The 13,046-nt window shown below is 51.3% G+C and overlaps 1 protein-coding gene across 2 annotated transcripts; it reads right to left on the bottom strand.

Annotated features, from left to right (window-relative positions):
• Window positions 1-245: 245 nt before the first annotated feature.
• On the bottom strand, window positions 246-13,035 carry MRRF (mitochondrial ribosome recycling factor). 2 transcript variants are annotated; one of them, XM_006016892.3, is made up of 6 exons: window positions 12,592-13,035; window positions 11,758-11,913; window positions 10,376-10,494; window positions 7,452-7,543; window positions 1,513-1,672; window positions 246-1,142 (listed from the first exon to the last, which is right to left on the bottom strand). In XM_006016892.3, the coding sequence occupies exons 1-6, from the start codon at window positions 12,773-12,775 to the stop codon at window positions 1,065-1,067; spliced, it is 789 nt and encodes a 262-aa protein (XP_006016954.1). In that variant the 5' UTR covers window positions 12,776-13,035; the 3' UTR covers window positions 246-1,064. The 2 variants fall into 2 exon arrangements, with proteins under 2 accessions (XP_006016954.1, XP_025049861.1); XM_025194076.1 differs by having other exon boundaries at window positions 11,758-11,976; window positions 12,592-12,729.
• Between the last annotated feature and the right edge of the window lie 11 nt (window positions 13,036-13,046).

The following is a 13,046-nucleotide window of genomic DNA, read 5'->3' as shown; positions in this document are numbered from 1 at the left end:
AACCGCATCGAGAAACCCGTGCTCCCGTTACAATAAATGCACCCGTTCCCCAGGGCTGGTTTGAAGTGTTGCACTGAGCACGAGACCTTCCTGCTTAGCTTGAAAATGCTGGGGTGTTGCTCGGGGCAGGTCGGCAGGGCGTGGGTCTGTCGAGTGGCGTCATGACTTAGAAGTCCTGGCGATGCAGGGAGGGAAAGAAAGGCGGTTTGATCGGTGTCAGAAGAAATGAAGCCATCGGCTGAAAGCAATTTGCCAGCTGTGGAGCCACCGTGGGTTTGTGCCTCTCCTTTATTCATTCATCACAACAAAACGTGCTGGGCCAAAATACACAGAGCCAAGAACTGCTGACAGGCGCGGCCTGAGTCCTGGGAAGAACCTGTGGCCTCCCCCCGTGCTGTCTGTGCACAACATACCCGGTCTGGGGGGCTTGGCTGACGGCTGGAGGGGCTCCGCGCCAAGAGCAGGGTTAACCTGCAGCTGGTGGTTTCCCCAGAGTTGCTGGGATGCTGGAGGGCAGGCGGCAAGGACGACCTGCCAGTGCAGAGAGGCTGCAGCTGGAAGGGCTGAGTCCTGCCCCCAAGAACATGCCCGCGACACACAGCAGCTGCGACTTGTGGGAGCAGTTTGGCTTTCTGGAGGCTTCTAGTGCTGCACCGCAGAGTTCCCGCTGTGGATTGAGGGGCCCTGTGGATGGCACTGAAGTTTTGGTTTGACTCATGCCAGTCCCTGCCACCTGGCATCGCCCACAGCAGCACAGGCCACTTGGTCTCCTGTGTGCCTCTGTGGAGGGTGCTGCAAAGGGGCCATTATTTTGTCGTTTCCCCCCAGACTTCCCTGCCACAGCCCTGTTCTGTCCTCAGAGAGGCCAAGGTGCTTCACGCATGCCCGAGCTCCTCTCTTCACCCCCCCCCACCCAATATAGTCAAGAGCCAATCGGCTGAGTAATCAAGCTGTGAATCTGTCCATAAGGCATGAGTTGACCTGTCCCATCAGCTGCATGGGCTGCTGGACCTGGCACACAGGTCCCCATCAGTGCGCCCAGCCCACGCTCACTTGCAGCTGGCTCATACAAGCAGCTCCTTGGTCTTGGCTGCCAGCAGCTTGTCCATCTCTGCCACGGTATCGTCAGTCATTTGCTGGATCTGCAGCAACATAACACAAGACCCAAGTTAGCCTGACTCGCCCTTCTCCTGCGTTACCCAGCTTTCCTATTGTGACTGGCACAGCAGCTGTCCAGGCCAGAAGCTGACTGCTGTTCAGCGATGTGCTGAAGCACGTCCCTAGCTGTATCCCCCGAGTGACTGGCTTCAGTAGAAGCACTTGCATGCAGTTACTGGGCAAGTGCTGCTGTGTCTCATGGATGGCGTCGCTAGCCTCTGCCAGCACCGGGGGCTGATTCCATGGGAGGCGATGGAGCTGGGCTGACGGATGCCAGCTGAGGCTGGGTCTGCCCCTGCTGCAGCTGGAAGTCTGCATGCTCGCTGTGGGGAGGCAGATGGGGGGGGTGGATACCTGCTTCTCCAACTGCCAGATGGTGTCTTCAGACACTGTGCTCTTGGCCTTCTTCACACAGCTCATGGCATTGCTCCGCACCCACCGGAGGGAGTCCTTTGCCTTGTTGGTGTACTGCTTGGCCAGCTTGACAAGGCTCTCCCTGTGCTCCCTGGTCACCCTAGAGAGCAAGAAAAGAAGAAACACCAGGGTCACGCACAGCACGGCCCGGCCGAGGTCCTGCGGTTTGATGCAGGCTGTGGAGAAACGGCCCCCATGGCAGGGAGACGCATGGACAGACCCCTCACCAACCAGATCAAGTCAGCGTGGGGCAGAAAGCACGGCAGCAGCGTAGGGATTTCGATCAGATCTCATTACACTTGTGGCTTTCTGCGTGGTGGCAGGAGATCACGCTGAAATGTCTAAGATTTCCTTTTCTGCGCTGCCAAGGCATCTGCGGGAGCAAGGCGGGCAGCTCACACTCCAAACCTGAGCCCCTAAGCTGAAACACCTAATCCAGCTGCAAAGCCATGACGAGGCAGGAGGAAATGCCCTTCTTTTACTAAAACCTCTTATTCTCCCCCCTGCACCTGGACTAGACTGAAAAGTAGATCTGGGAGCTGGAGCCTAGACTTGACTGAGCCAGTGGTCATCACTCATCACAAATGTGTTGGAACCACGTGGTATTTCCATCAAGCTCATATGTAAGATGGTACCTGAGGAGAAGCCAAGATTGCAGACTTTTTCCCTCTAAGGTTAATGTCTTGGTGTGTTTATACTCATTTTCAGCAACCTGGCTTTGTAATTCAGATGTTCCTTGCCCTGCTTTTTGCCTGAGTTGGATGCTACTGTCATTACCCGAGCAAAACTCGCACAGTTTCCATGGCTGGCTGGCTTCTGTGAGGGGTACTGGGGCCAGGTCATGAGAATGAGAGCAGCAGAGGTCTGAACTGGAACTGAGCACTGTCTCGTGCTCAGGCCTTGGTCAAGTCACTTAACCACTCTCTGTCTCTGGTTCCCTGGAGACGAGTCATTTCTGGCACCTGCTTCTGACGACTGCAAAATGAACTCCACAGCTACGGTTTTCCAAGCAGCTTGGGTCAAGCTCTTGATTCTTCTGGGCAGAGGATGCTGCAAAGCAAACACGTTGCAGCATACGATGAGTCGACTGCCCCAGCGTGGAGCCAAGGCTCTTCCTGCAGGAATGGGGAAGCGTGGAGGGGGCTTCTAGCGCAGCGCCAGCTCTGCCCCCTGGCAGGGAGGGATTCATTGCAGTGGGGCTTTCACTCCCAAGCCCTTTCCGAAGTCATCACAGTCCAGTAAGTCCTGCCTGATTTAATTTCTCCCTTTGGCAGCCAGGTCTCTCACAGCAGATGCCTGCAGAGGCACAGACTAGTTGTCGGCTTGGGCATTTATTCCTATCCTAGGGTTGGGGGGAGAAAGCGAGCATTTTTCACCACTCTTCTTGAGGGGAATTTGGCTGTCAAAAAAGGGGTTTGAGGGACCTGCAGCCAGGACAGACCTTTCGGGGGCTGAACTGTGGCCAGGGGGTGGACGGGCATGGCTAGGGACAGATGGGAGCCGGGGGTCTCTGGCCCACTGAGCCCATCTGTGAGCAGGGTGTCTGGAGGGGCCGAGTCCTGGAGGTACCTGGCTGGTTTATTTCATGCAGGGCCAAAAACTTTGGGTCATACAGATGTGATGTGATGTAAAGTACCGGTGTCAGAGTGCGGGGGCAGGCAAGCATTCAGAGCCAGGAGCCCTGTGACGTGGGCAAAACCAGCAGGAAAAGGCAGCTTCCCAGGGGGGCATCTGTCGGCTGGTCTCGGGGGCCGGAAGCCTCATGAGAGCCTCCTCGCTGTCCAGCTGGATGCAGCCAATAGCCAGGCGGTGGCCAGACTGCCCCACTGGGTATCGCTCGGCCCTCAAGGAAATGTTTTTGTTTGCGTAGCGCTGCCAGACTTCCTCTGTTCTTGGCACCGGGTCGTGGATCTCATGCCTCCTCATCTGCCTCGCTTAACACTGATGTCCCCTCACTGCGGCACAGCCGTGCGGTGCTCTCCAGGGAAATGAGATGCAGGGTCCCAAGTCCCACCCCCGGCAATGCCACAGAAACGGGTGCTTCTTCCTGGCAGATGCTGCTCCCGGGATGGAACCAGGCTCCTGGTATTTGAGGGCAGCTGTGCACTGGAGTGCAGCAATCCTGCCACCAGGCCTGAGACCCTTGCATTTGTATGGTTTGGCAGTCGTCTTGTCTCCTCTTCAAAGCCCAGGGCTGCAGAGGAAGCAGGAGGGGCCTAACCAGCCGTGGGGAATGGGGCTAGGAGACTGCCCCGTCCCGTTCGCTTCTCCCTGTTGCAGCAGCCCACGGGCGCTGCACTGCCCCAGAAATGAAGAGATGCTGGACCCATGTCCAGGTGTCCCTTGCTGTGGTGAGGCTCATCTGCAGCACCATTACTCGGGGCCATCTAGTGATGGCAATAGCCGAGCCCTGGCTACTGGCATTCAATCGGTTTCAGAAGTGCGTGCTAAGCTGCTGACAGCATCTCCTCTGTCTCCTTCCACCGGCAGGCAGTTGTCCAAACACCGCGGCACTTGGATGGTCTCTTTAAAGTGCGAAGCATGTGCATGCACGCGGCGTGAAAACAATGCGGCCACTTCTGGTCTCTGGCAGCAGAAGCGTGCATTGGTAAGAATGGGCTTGGATCATAAATGCTAGGAATTTCCTGACCACGAGAGGGACCCGGTAGAGGGAATTAGCTTTAACAGGACACTCTGCCTGGACAGTTCAAGATGCGGGCTGAGACCTAGTATACGAGATACATTACTCGGTGCAAGGTGAGTGACAGATGTCTGTTCGGACGAGAGAAGTGGAGCGCAGGACTCTAAGGACAGCTGCATTTTTAGATGAAAAGCCTCGAGTTCGGTTTCCCAAGGCTCGGGACCTTGGGTGTTTCTTTAAGGGAAAAGAAAAAAAATGAAGAATGAGTCATTAAACTTTCAAGTGACTCATCGGACTTTCAGTAAAGACTGTGCAAAAATATTCCTAATGGACAAAAACTGTCCAGTCTAACACAATGGATTAAAAAAGAGATGGCTGTAAGAAGGAGGTTCTCCACAAAGGGCACGAGGTCAGGTCGAACTTGCCTGAGAAATCGAAGCGACAGAAATGTTCTCGTGGGTTGTGAAAGACGGGAAATGTTTTTATACAAATAAACGCGGCTTGTGTGGCGCCTGCAGCACAAACGCAGGGGCTTGAGAGGGACGCAGACGTGAAAGCAAAGTGAAACGAAGTAGTCTTTTTGTGAAGCTGAGGAAGATGCAGAGACAGAACAGGGAAAAGCAAATTGCAGTTTGAAAATGCTCAGGTATCAGCACCTCAGGCTCCCCTCTTCCCTGCGCGAGGGCAAGGTTGGACCCACACACATCCAAGTGCCAGACTGGGACAAAACGTGGCGGTGTTAAGTGCTAAAGATGTTTCAGAAGTCATGTATTATATATTTTTTAAGCACCAGGCTTCCCCCAAGCACTTGGGGGGAAAAAATTCGTTTGATCTGGAAAACACTGCCCATACCTACTACCGATGCGAACATCTGAAGTGACCCACTCTGACAGAAGCCGGTTCCCAGTCTGTTTTCTGGGTGGTTTGTGCCATGCGTCTGCCCTCTCTGTGCATGCTCGCTTTCTCTGGCTCTCACAAAAAGTGTCAGTTTGCCCTTTGCAAATGCTGTTAGGGAGCTGGAAAAATTTATGAAGAGCTTTAAAAAAAAAAAAAAAAAAAAAAAAAAAGAATTAAAAAATACTAATTCCAAGACGCACCGTTTAAAAAGGCAGGACTTGTTTTTGAATGAGTCGGTTTGGATTTATTTTCAAACCATCTCCCTGCTTCGGGGCTTTTTGAAAGCCCGTTAAATATTGTGCTACAGACGGCTGGGAGGGAGCTCCGGGATGAGGCTGAAGAGGAGACCTGCCTGGGACATGGGCTGACTGCAAAATGATCGTGAGACCCTGCCAGCCCCGGATGGCCCAGCCTGCTAATCACCTGGGGAAACGCGAAGCGAATAAGGACAACGGCTTTCCATCAGCCGTGAGAAGGGGGCAGGCTGGGGGGGTCTCCTAATGATGAGAACGGTTAGGGAGATGGCAAGGCTTGTCCTTCCTCCGGTGTGGTCCAAAAAGAGAGGGCGAGAACACAGCCATTTGTTTAAAAACAATGGAAAAGAAAGGAGAAGAAAAAGGAAAAAAAAAAGAAAAGAAAAGGATTTGCCTGTTTCTGGATTTCTCCTCCTCTGTAATTCATATTCAAGGATGACCCAAGTGCCCATTAACAATCAAACTACTGTGCGGCAGCCCGAGATCCTAGGCAATTATGAAGATAATAGCGCCCTCCTCCTCCTCTCTGCCTCCACTCCTTAGGGGTGGGGGAAGGGCAGAGAGCGCCTGGAAGAAAGCGGCACTGGCGAACGGAATGAAAATCTCCTTCAGTTTTGCTGAAAGCGGCAGACACCAACAATTAGCGAGCTCCGTGGCCAGAACGGCCGCAGAAGCATTGCCGAATTCCTTTCAGCCCGAGGAAAATGCAGCTCATCTTCACCTCCCAGGAGTCGCCTACTTGTAAAATATCCACACCCGGCACGAGTCCGTGGGATGCGGGGCAGGGGGTGATGCACCACATGCCCTTGCTCACTGGGCCTGGTGTGCTGAGTGCCGTGCTTCTGCAATGCTTTTTTCCATCTGAGGCTCCTCTCCGGGCCTCACCCCATCAGATCCAAGCACCTCAGGCTTGAACGTGCGGATCCTCACGACCCCTCTCTGTTAGGTGAGGCAGGGCAGCTCTGGCTTTTGACAGACGGGGCCAGCAGCAAAGGGACACTAAGGGATTCACCCAAGGTCACACAGGAAGCTTGTGCTGCAGCAGGGACCCAGATCTGGTCTCAAGCCCTAGGCCTGCACCTTAACAATCTGTCTAGATCCACGGATGAGCCTGATTCATGTAAATGAATAAAGAGAAAACCACAGCCGGATTGGCCCAGTGGGCTTTTCCAGCGATGTAGCATCCACAGCAAAGCACCAAGCTTCAGTACAATCCTGAGGGGCAATAAACCTGTAACACCCACGGGGTCCATTCCTTTCCAAGTCAGCTCTCGTGACTCTAGCAGAAGTGGAATCAGACTCTAAATGATCTTAGTGGTAGCAAACCACCCCTAGTGACGCCAGAAAGTATTGTTCTCTCTACTCAAGTCAACAGAGTTATTTGGGATCTGCACCAGTGTCATGGAGAACAGATACAAGTCCAGTGCCTTTATCAAGGGAGACCTTTGCGCACGTTCTAAATACAGGAGTTGTTTCCACCCTGCACAGCTGCTTAGCAGAGAACATAAAAAGGGATTGCTTCTGGAACTGATGTGGATTTCTAATTAATAGTTACTTAGATTGCAGGGATGAACAGGGGAGAAGGGAGTGAATGAATTCTCCCTTATTTTGTAAACCTGCATCCACTACCAGCATTTCCTCGTGCCGGGTCCTCAGCAGCTGGGCAATGTTTCACCCCTATTGCTCCTGGTTTACCGCCGTGCTGCATGGCTAAATGCTGGCCAAGCTCCTCTGACTTACAGTAACGTGGTGGTGAGTCAGCCACTCAACTCAGCAAGTCTGGCTTGAAAGGCGCCTGGCCGCCTCTCGCGAACTGCCGCAACCACCCAGGGCTGGGCAGGGCCGAGCTGCCAACACCAAAGTGTGGTGGCATGGAGCTCAGAGGCTTGGAAGAGGTTCCACCAGATAGTTCTGGGGCAGTGGGGGTTGGCTTCAACCCCCAAATGTGGAAAGCAGCTGTGTCAGGGCAGTACACTCACCGTGTGCACTTCCCTCCTGGGGACACACAACTGAGATCCCAAAAGGAATCCAGTGCAGTCCATGACATCGTCTTGTGTAACTGGAAATTTAGAGTCATAATTACTTACTTAGGAACTGGCACCTGAATTATTATCCCATCTACTTCCGGGTTCAGGTTCATTCTACTTTCCTTTATAGCCTTGATAGCTGCAGCTGTACTCTGTAAACCAGATCAAAAGGTAAAGGAATTAGTAAATAATGATTACCAGATGCCAGAACTCTGTCAATAGCTGGCAATCCATCTCCACCGAACGTGGAAGCATTTAGTTCTGTTAGCAGTGAGATCAGGAAGTTACACTGGTGCGGAGAGCTTTGATCACACTGAATTGCAAACTATGTCTTCTCCTGGTATTGGGGTGTTGGGGGCAGTGAGCTGTGGGGGCGGGGTGGGGGGAGGGAAAAGCAACAACAAAAGAAAACAGTTTTGCCTCTTTGAAACCAATTGAATGGTTTGAGGCAATGCAGATCAAAACCGCAGCAAATCCCCATGGCCCAGCCTGGGTTGGGGCAGAGCTGGCGGAAAGTCTCGGCATTTAAAGATGCTAGTAAGCATTTTGCATTAGGAACTGTGCGGGGCCTACTTGGAAATGGCAACCCGCTTGACTCCTTCCTCACTGCAGTCCAGTGACGTTAAACCCAAGCAACGGTGGGAGGTGTGGACCGGAGCCCGGGCATTCCCCACTATGCCTCTTTTTTAACAGCCTTTTCAAGCCCTGTTCCTGCTGGCACTTGCAGGGCAACATCCCGGGCAACAGGAAGGCACCCGACATGGAAGGCCACTCCGCCCGTCACAAGAGGTAGGCCTGGGAACTGGCTGGTGTCTATCATGTACCCAACTCCTTCATCATCCCAGTGTCGATGTAAGTATTAACTTGGGTTGCTTTGCCTTCTACCACAAACCGGGCTGGTGGAGAGGACCCGGTTATCTTCAGCGGTCCTGCACCAGGGAGAAATTTGGCCTGCTGGCTTTACCCGTTGTGCTGAGGCCCTGATTCAGTGGAGTACTTCAGCACCCAACCCTTTATGCTTCTTTTGACCCTGGGGTGTTTGCAGCACCGGCCTGGCACACAAACATATCAGTGAGGCGAGATTGCATCAAAAGGGCACGTGAAAGAACAGCAAGGTGGAAAGGGACACGAGTCCTTTGACACCTTAAGTTAAGCACGTGTTTAAATGCTCAGCTGGATCAGTTTTAATTGCTATATTTCGCAACGCCTCCCATATTAAAATTCCCCTGATGACAATTTCTGTACAGAATTACTGGGAGCTGCATATTCTGCTTCAGCTTTATTTTGCCTTTGTCTTGACTCACTCGGGACATGAACCTGCCTCTTTTAAACATTCTCCCTTACAAAATGCATACGATGGGATGTGGTGTGGTGCCTTGGAGAGGGCAGAGGACAGTTCTCTTCAGTACAGCATTTGAGCATCTGATGTTTTAGGGAAAGAAGAAAAGACAGGGTCTAGAAATAGCAAGCATTAGAGCAGTGTGGATCCCCAAACCAGGTTTTACAGATTTCAATACTCAGGGATTTCTGACCATAAAGGCAAACCCTATGGTTGCACTGTAACAAAAACTTCAGATTTTATCAGGTACTTCTGCTGAAAGGTTCTTGCCAGTTTGTTGGTTTAAGTCATTCTTTGACAGGGGCAATTAAAAAAAAAGACATGAACCTTTTTTCATGCACTGATGTTATGCTTTCTTAAAAGAGTGTTGATGGTTCTGTTCCTCTTTCCCATCATTAACTTGTAGCCTACAGGCAGCTACCATAGATTGTATTTATAGTGTGCACCATTTATCAATCACGGCAGAGGTTAAAGCCACGCAGCGTTTATGTCTTCATTGCATGCAAATAATGTTGCATCAATGTTGTAAAACCCAGTCACCACCTTTTAAGACATGAAAGTAATGGAAAAATCATATGAGTCAGAAGCCAAAACCTGTTATTCCATGGTCCCTTCACTAGCTCTTAGTTTCCTTTCTACAGTTCAAACTATTTAATGTGTATGTTGGATGAGATGGAGGAAGGGGAAAAAATACCAGACTGTTGCCTCATCCTGATACAGCAAATGAACTGCTCCCCAAGAAGTTCCCAACAGTTTCTGTAAACCTTATGTCTAAATAATACAAATTGTGTTTGGCCCAGCAGATCTATCTACATTGCGCTTTTCTTTCACGTGCTCTTTCCACATAATACTTGTGTGATGTTTAATACAATGCAAATGCCAGATAGATGCTGTAAACGACACAGTGCGTCAGGATGTGAATAATGTTGTGCAGGTGTTTAGCCTCTCCTTGTAAATCGAGGGAGAAGCCTTTGTTTGGTTCCCAGTGTATGTGTTACACAACGACCTGTCTAGACAAGCAGTTGTAGCTGGAGTTTAACAGTGAAGCAGGCCTCTAGTTAGATGTAGGATGCTGGCAAGTACAGTGGCAGTCCCCTTCTATGGCACCTGCCTCTCGGCCAGTCTCAGTTCCTTCCTGCAGGTGGACTGAGTCACAGAATGAGTTGTCCAAACTGCCTCACCCCAGAGCTCTGGGATTCAGTTACAGCGAGACCTGGATCTGAACTGCCTACACCCTCCCCAAGTGCTACTCTGACCCCCTTCCCCTGCCTGACCTACTCCTCTGCTTTCTACTCCATGCTCTGAGCTTCCTGCCTGATCTGCTGCTCATTTCTGCTTCCTGCCCTTTCTGCAACCATGCCGCCTGCCCCCGCCTTGGTCTGCTGCATGGTGCAGAAAGCTGCCCATGTCACTTGCAGCACCCCTGGTTTAAGTGATGGGAGACTATTACACAAGCCCCAAAAGCCTCAATCTTGGGATTTCTCCCCCTGACACAGGGCTGAACTCAGCTGTGACATGGGGGGTACCCTGTGCAGCAATGATTAGTCGGCGTGTGGATAGGGATAAAATGCTTTTGCCTCTGATCCACTCCATCCCTTTCTCTTTGCATTTGGACTCTAAAATGCTTTTGGGAATGGCAGCTTACCTCTGGAAAACTACTCATATTGACTATAATACGCTGAGGCGATTTCTGCGAGATCTGCCCAAGCTGGTTGAGCGGAAACTTTCCATCTTTCGTTGTCACGATAATATGATCAAGAGCCCCTGAAAAAACAAACAAGAATGCAGCGGCGGCATGCCAATCCTAGACCGCGGTTTTCTGTCCAACACAAAACAGCAGTTAAAACAGGCATTTATTTTCCTGCTTTCTTTAGAGTATGCAAAATATAAGCGTTCGACAAGAAGACGATGGGTGTTTAAATTCTGTCTACTTTTCCGTTGCAGAGCCAGCCCTGTAGTTTACATTTATGCATCCCCTTGTGAAATCTGGAAAGCAGAACTTCGGCATTAAGCTAGAGCAACAGGAAAGTGAAGCTGCCTTATTTGTGTTCATTGCCTGAATGGAAAAGGTAAATATAAAGAGTGAAAGGGAAACGTCATTTTTCAAATTCGTGCAACTCAAGGGATGAGGGCTGTTGATAGAGATTTTTCATGTGATTTTTAACCTGGCAGCGTTCCTTGAAACCCCCCACCTCTTTCCCAAGTCCCAGGAGGAGGTGCAGTTCATTGGCTAAAGTATTTTATTTCTCCCTCAGCTCCTCTTAATCTGCTCTCCACTTTCTGCTGCAAAATGTTAACAGGCCAGAAAGCACAAGGGAGAAGGGGCACTTTATCAGCATGATAAAAAAAATAACAGAGGTTAAAATAAATAGTTAAGAGACTGAGCTGCACTTTCCAACACCATTAAGGACTCAAGTGCCCCAGCCAGAGCTGGGGGTGGTGAAGGATTCAGATTTGCTCGTTGTTTAATGTTAAGTTTTATTCCTGAAACAGGATACTGCACACGAATCCACACGTGGCTTCGGCATGTTATAGTAACCATAGCTTAGTCAAATATATCCAGGTCCTTCCCGAAGCACAGAATTTGCTAAGTGAACAGGGTTTGTAAAAGTCACTAACCACAAATATGTATTGCAGAGTTAAGTCTGCATATGCCAGACACCAACCTGATGGCAATTTCCAAAAGGCTAATTTAATGGCAATTGGATTTTTCCTGCCCTACTGCACCATTAGCTGACAGCTTGCTTCTTCATCACATCTGCAAACAGTTCAGTTAGACATTTCTGACATCTCCCACTTACAAAAGCCATTTTCAGGAAGTTATTAACAAAAATGGATTCTTCCTGGTCAAGCTCAGGGTGAAGAAAGTCTTTAGCTGAGGGTTTAAGGTGGAGTAATGCGGTACCTGGTGAGCCACTCCGTACGATGAAAATCAATTTGCAGGAAATTAAAGACGCGGCTCTGCGCTGGGGAGGCTCGTTCAGCTCAGTCCCAGAGAGCACAGAATTACACCAGGAAGCTACTGACCTGCCGAGGTTCTGATACTGAGGTTTTTGCTGAAATCGTCCTTAAGAGCCTCCATCACCGACAACATTTCTGCATTGACTTCCTCTAAATTGATGACACCCTCCACTGAGGCAGCATCCACGGTCACTCTGGCTTGGGACTGCCCTTTGCCTTTAGCTGCAAATTGCATGTGCAGTTAATCTCTGTGCTACAAACAAACATGAGTCTCCTACCAAGCAGCTGTATCGGAAAACAGAAAGGAACAAATCGGTGCTTGGGCTACAGTGACATAAGCACACTGCACGTGCATAAATAATTCAGCATTTGAACACACGACCCGAGATGCGTTTGGAAGTTATGCTGTGTGCGCTGCGATACCAACTCCAGCCTGGAATGGGAGGAAAGCTAATTTATGCCCTGTTCCTGCAATTCCTTCCCGGACACTTATACAGAGCGCTCTGCTTAGCGAACTGGCTCTTCGTGACCTCTGTGCTGGCAGCCTCGGAGTTAGCCAAGGTAAAGCTAACCCTGGTGTTATCACAGTCCGTGCTGCGGCTGCAGTTTAGACACAGCCCAGGAGCCAAGTCCTGCTTGCCTCAGTCAGGCAAACAGCCCCGTTCGTTGCAACAAGAGTGTTCAGGGACCTTTAAATTAAATTAAATACATCCTACACAGAGACTGACACTGGAGAGTCTTTTGGGGGAGGAGGGAAAATGCGATTTCTGGTCACCAAAATAAGCATTTCCCAAAAAACAGGATGAGAAAATGAGACGAGACCACGAACTTTGCTTTCCAGCAGGCGGGGAGACGTAACGAGGGGCGGCAAACTCTCACGGAGGGGGATCGCTCGATTACCTTTGCCCTTCTTGGTTACTAGAGGCCTGGTCGGGACTGTCGGACGGACCCCGCGCTGCCTGGAGGCGCTCAGGAGCGGGGCCGAGCAGCCCGCGGGAACCTGCTGGGGTGGCCTGGCCGCTCCTGCGAGAACGCTATGGAGCAGCGGACGCAGCCGACGGGCACAGCGACCCGCCAGGGCCATAGTGCACGGCTACGCCTCGGCTCCCCTGGGAGCGGTGATGCTTCAGTCCTGCACAATCAGAGGGTAAAACGGCTTCTCATTCGACTTAAAACTGCCCGTGCACGGCCGAGATCAGGGCAGAAAAGGCCCGCCCTGGTCCGGGCGGTGCCGCGGGAGCGGCCTGCAGGGGAGGGCGGCTGGGCCGGGGCAGCACCCGTTCAGGCAGACGTTTCCTGCCCCCTCCGTGCCACCCAGATCCTAAATCCCCTGGACCCGGGACCCTCCTCTGGTG

The sequence above is a fragment of the Alligator sinensis genome, unplaced genomic scaffold, assembly GCF_000455745.1.
Source record: "Alligator sinensis unplaced genomic scaffold, ASM45574v1 scaffold611_2, whole genome shotgun sequence".
Classification (NCBI taxonomy): Eukaryota; Metazoa; Chordata; order Crocodylia; family Alligatoridae; genus Alligator; species Alligator sinensis.
This window is presented reverse-complemented; position numbering and strand designations above follow the sequence as displayed.

What these genes read in the sequence shown, in the direction of transcription:
- MRRF (XM_006016892.3), bottom strand. Translation starts at nt 12,775, where the DNA reads ATGGCCCTGGCGGGTCGCTGTGCCCGTCGGCTGCGTCCGCTGCTCCAT. An exon ending in CAGTATCAGAACCTCGGCAG is followed by an intron (nt 10,495 to 11,757) that starts GTCAGTAGCTTC and finishes TTGTTTTTTCAG; the next exon opens with GGGCTCTTGATCATATTATC. An exon ending in TCTGGCAGTTGGAGAAGCAG is followed by an intron (nt 1,143 to 1,512) that starts GTATCCACCCCC and finishes ATGTTGCTGCAG; the next exon opens with ATCCAGCAAATGACTGACGA.